Raw genomic sequence first — 5,007 nt, forward strand, 5'->3', positions numbered from 1 at the left:
ATATATGCCTATGGAGTGTGATTTGTGTTCAAGTTCCCTTCAGTGTGGGTCCATCCACTGGAATCTGTTTTACCTACCAGGACTCATGGAGTCACATGTTGGAGTCACATGTTTAAAAGAGACTGTCAGGCTAGAGAAATGGCTCAGCAGTTAAAGGACTGACTTTTCTTGCAGAGGATCCAGTTTCTATTCCAAGCACCCACATGGCAGCTAACAATGTCCCTTAATTCAAGTTTCAGGGACTGATGGCCTCTTCTGATCCTCAGGGGTGTCGCATGCCATGGATGCACCTGCATACATGCAAGCAATACCCTCAAACACATAAAATGAAAAATAATTAAAATTAAAGAGAGACTGTCTCTGCTGGTGTTAACTCTTTTCATTCATTATTTGCTCCTCAACTTCTGATTCCATCATGATTTATATGAATTTACCCCTCAAATATTCAGCACCCCTTCCTAATGAATCTGTTTTGCAAAATTGAAACCCAAGTTTAACAGAATTTTAGAAACTTTAAATAACCTAATTCTTAGCACAAAAAGTTGTGAGGGTCTGAATCTGAGTGCAAGTCTCGAGTCTAGAGTAGTCTTTATTTCCCTTGTATTTTTATTGTTTGCAGTGATGAGCTTCATTATTATATTTCCATGCATGAGTATCATTTCCCTGTGATCTTACATATTGCAGTTTTTAGCCCTGAATGACAACTTGTAAATCAAATAACAATCTTTCTTTCTATCATGCATGATTGTTATCTGAACCACTGTCCTTGTTTTATGCTGATGAACCCTTGGATGTTGGTGCAAAGTGAATACAGAGTTCATAATACAGATGTTAATAAGGAATTTACCTTAAAACATCATGGAATTGGTTGTTTTAGGTTAAATAAATGCAATTTTATATGATGATTTCCACCAATAAAATAGAAACAATAATACCTTCTACATACTGTTAACTAGGAGTTTGAATCACCAACAATTGCTTTCTATTCGAGGGATATCTTTAGTCACCATGCCAAAAATCTTAACTTTTTAAAGATTAGATCATATTTTCAAACAATGGATTCAAACTGAGGTTTTGACACTTTGAACATACACATCATGTGTAGGCACTTTCTCATATAGCTTTCTGTTTATGAACAATAAATGAATGTGCTTAAGGGTACAATTGATAAATTTAAAGGAAACATTATTTTTAGGTGCATGTACAGTAACATTTGCCTCTTCTTCTATTTGCAGTTAAACGGTGCTCTGATCACACACTGCAGTGCACTCATCATGATCACATTCCATGCAGATCGCAGCCGTGGTTAAAAATTATGGTACTCTGTACATATTTAAAAATGTCTTTTAACATTTCATGTCAAGGAGCCCTAGAGACTGATGAATGCTGTCATTTCAATAATGAATTTTTTCTTCTCTCTAACAGGAGTAATTGCTTTCTCCACAATACTTAAAATTTGATTAAAGATTTAAATAATTTGTATCCACCTCCATTTTTTATGGTAGCCAACTATAGCTTTAAAATATTTATAATAATCTGTTCTCAATGGTAGTAAAACCAATTACGGGAAATCTGCATGAAGATTCACAAAAAATGATGATAATATTATAAATTATGTGAAACAGCTTTTCTCATAGTTTCAGAATTTACATGAAAACAGTCTGCTGTGACCTTCCTCTTGAGAGTCATGCAAAACCAGAGCTTTGTCACTGAGTTCATCCTCCTGGGGCTTTCACAGAACCCCACAGTTGAGAAAACATTATTTGTTGTATTTTTGGTGATCTACCTTGCAACTGTTGGGGGCAACATAATGATTGTGGTGACCATCGTCTGCAGCCCTGCACTGCTGAGCTCCCCCATGTACTTCTTCTTGGTATTTCTGTCCTTATTGGATGCATGCACGTCTTCTGCAATAGTACCAAAGATGATTGTGGACTTCTGTAAAAGGAAGACCATATCCTTTGAATGTTGTATGACACAACTGTTTGCTGTCCACTTCTTCACAGGGGCTGAAGTGATTGTCTTGGCAGCCATGGCCTATGATCGCTATGTGGCCATCTGCAAACCCTTGTACTACACTTCCATAATGAATAGAAGGCTCTGTGGCACTCTGGTGGGAGTGGCCTGGGCAGGAGGCTTCTTGCACTCCATCATACAGATTATCTTCACTTTGCAGCTGCCCTTCTGTGGGCCGAATTTTATTGATCACTTCATATGTGACTTGTTCCCATTACTGAAGCTTGCCTGCACTGACACACACATTTTTGTCCTTCTGGTGTTTGCCAACAGTGGGTCTATTTGCATCATCATCTTCTTCTTGTTACTTGTCTCCTATGGTGTCATCTTGTTCTCTTTGAGAGCACACAGCTCTGCAGAGCGTCGTAAAGCTCTCTCCACCTGTGCCTCCCACATTACTGTTGTGCTTTTGTTCTTTATCCCCGGCATATTAATATATGCACGACCTGTATCTGCATTCCCCTTTGAAAAAAACACCCTTGTGTTTTCCACCATCCTGACACCATTGTTCAATCCTATGGTTTACACTTTTAGGAATACAGAAATGAAAAATGCCCTCAGGAAAATGTGGAAGAGATTGATATTGGTTTCTGGCCAATATTAAAATAGTACACTGACCATGCTAGAGAATGAGTGAGAGAATGTGCTTTGAAAACAGGAAGACCTGAGTTTTAATCAGAGTATAAAATCAGAAGCTAGGCATGGCAGCCCATATTTAACACAGTGTTGTTGAAATGCAGATAGATGATTGCAGAGCCTCATTTTCCCAATAATCTGTCAAAAAAAAGTGGTAGTTCAAGTTTTGTGCAGAGATGTTTTCTTAAGAAAAAAAGTCACAATGAAGCAAGCACCTTCTATCCTTTACAACCAAGGTTAGCTATTGGGTATCATTTTACTGACAGTACCAGGCTGTGAGGATAATTCTCCCATTTGTAATAGATTAAATTGAATCTAGAGGACCCAGATCAAAAATACTTTTCAAGAGGATAATGTATTTCCAATTATTTGGATATTTTAAAATCTTAATGCTATGTATCCACATGAAAAACTATAAATTATCAATAAAGATCATTGAATTTGAGTTATATTTTTTTATTTAATAGATATATTTTGTTACACTTAGGTTGTCAAGTAAAACCTGCCTGGAATTAATTTAAAACACACATTTCTCCTCAAAAGAAGCAGCAGTATAATTTCAGTTGAATTCTTTGGGCATTAGTATTATATTCTAATATTTTGTTTGTGTCTTTTAATTTTATATTCCAGAGTCAAAATATAATGCATAGAGAAGATACTTGAGATTGTATTGATATCCCATTGGAAAGTATTCAAAGAATTAAGATTATCCCAAGGTAGAACACAATTTTAATACAAAATAGCCCATATTGTGCTGTGTTCCATCATACAACCATAAAGGGAACTCTGAGTTATGTTTTATCCTTCTTTGAGTACTTCTCTGTGCTAATAGTTGTCTTCTAAATTTAAGAAAAAATTTTAAAAATAATTATGGAGCTGGAGTGATGACTCAGTGGTTAAAAGCTCTGACTACCTTTGCAAAGGACCTGAGTTCAATTCATCACACCCACATGGCAGCCAACAAGCCTGTCTAACTCCAGTTCCACCAGATCTTATGTTTTCTTCTGTCCTAGAGGGCATTTCACAATACAGGTACACCTATCTATATGCAGGCATTACACTCATATACATAAAACAACAAAAAAATTATTTTAAAAGAAGATTTGTGTCAATAAAAATATCCTAACAAGGTGTGCGAATGCCATAGGACCAAAGGGGAAACAGACAAACTATGATTCTTAGTCCAATTAACTTCTTTCTGCCATATATCTGACCCACAACAGGCGCCAGTTCTTAATGTCTTTGCCCTACATATAGAGGTACTTTTTTACATAAATAAAATTATTCTTTATTTATTTACATTTTTTGCATAAAATTATTATTACGTAAATAAATTACGGAGAATTTCATAAATGCATAAAAGGTGTTTTGATCAAATCCATGCCCTCTCCTTCACCTCTAACTCCTCCCATATCTCCCCATCACTTTTTTTCTGATACCTCCGTGTACTCTTTCTTCTTTGATTATTTATTTTCATGGGGCTTTTGGCTACTCTAACGTTCCTCCCACTGAAGAGGTAACCCTAAAATCTTTGAAGAATTAGATACAAGCTCCCAAATACTTTTAACATTTTTGGCTTTTGGAAGAGTATATTGCTAAGAGGCCCAAGGACATTTTGAGTTTTAGCCAAGAAACTGGCTACTTTTCTTTGGGGTCTTTTTACCCAAATTGCTTAGCCAATTTCTACCTCCTATTCTTATTACACCATCCTCTGAAGAGGTTACCCAAATTGCAAATAGAGACTTGAGATGCAGACTGCTCTGGATTCTTCCATACCGAACAGGGACACAGACTTTGTTTCTAAGCAGAAAGTGCTGCTCAGATGTAAGACTTCAAATCTTGGTCTGCGATACTGTAGTGCCCACCTGCAGCTAAGGGAGACAACCAGCTATTGTTCTAAAATGATGGATAAATTTGTTTTCTCCCCCTATCTCAATCCTTTGAGAGGGAACTGACACTGATTCTAACCACTCTAACAGCTATTGAAATACCTGAAAGCAAATCCTGAATCAATCACTCTAGAGTCCAGCCTTGGCAGACAAAAGAAAAACGAGGAGGGACCTAATAGTGGGAAGCTTTTGGAAGCTCTCGTCAAGAAATCCCAGTGGACTCTAATATGAGCATTTGAAATTTGCCTTGTTCTGACTTTTTTCTGGTTCTCTGTCTAGAACTTGTAATGCTAACTAACTATTCTTGCCTTTACTTCTCCTTCACAACCCCTATTCACCAGTCAAGGACCTTCTTTTCTCCCTATGGATAAGAGTTGTGCAATTTGGGAGTCTTTTAGATACACCCACTGAAGGGGTACTCCAGTTGCCTCACCCTGCATCCCTATTCAGCATGGAAGAAGCCAGA

At 37.0% G+C, this 5,007-nt stretch overlaps 1 protein-coding gene across 1 annotated transcript; it reads left to right on the top strand.

Moving 5' to 3' along the window:
* The first annotated feature begins 1,687 nt into the window (after positions 1-1,687).
* On the top strand, positions 1,688-2,620 carry LOC103734239 (olfactory receptor 4C15-like). Its single transcript, XM_008833126.1, has one exon. It carries the CDS (start codon positions 1,688-1,690, stop codon positions 2,618-2,620), a length of 933 nt encoding a protein of 310 aa, XP_008831348.1.
* Positions 2,621-5,007: the final 2,387 nt, after the last annotated feature.

The sequence above is a fragment of the Nannospalax galili genome, unplaced genomic scaffold (assembly GCF_000622305.1).
Source record: "Nannospalax galili isolate Female #2095 unplaced genomic scaffold, S.galili_v1.0 scaffold2736, whole genome shotgun sequence".
NCBI classification, from domain to species: Eukaryota; Metazoa; Chordata; class Mammalia; order Rodentia; family Spalacidae; genus Nannospalax; species Nannospalax galili.

Coding starts and splice junctions, on each gene's coding strand:
- LOC103734239 (XM_008833126.1), top strand. CDS start 1,688: ATGCAAAACCAGAGCTTTGTCACTGAGTTCATCCTCCTGGGGCTTTCA.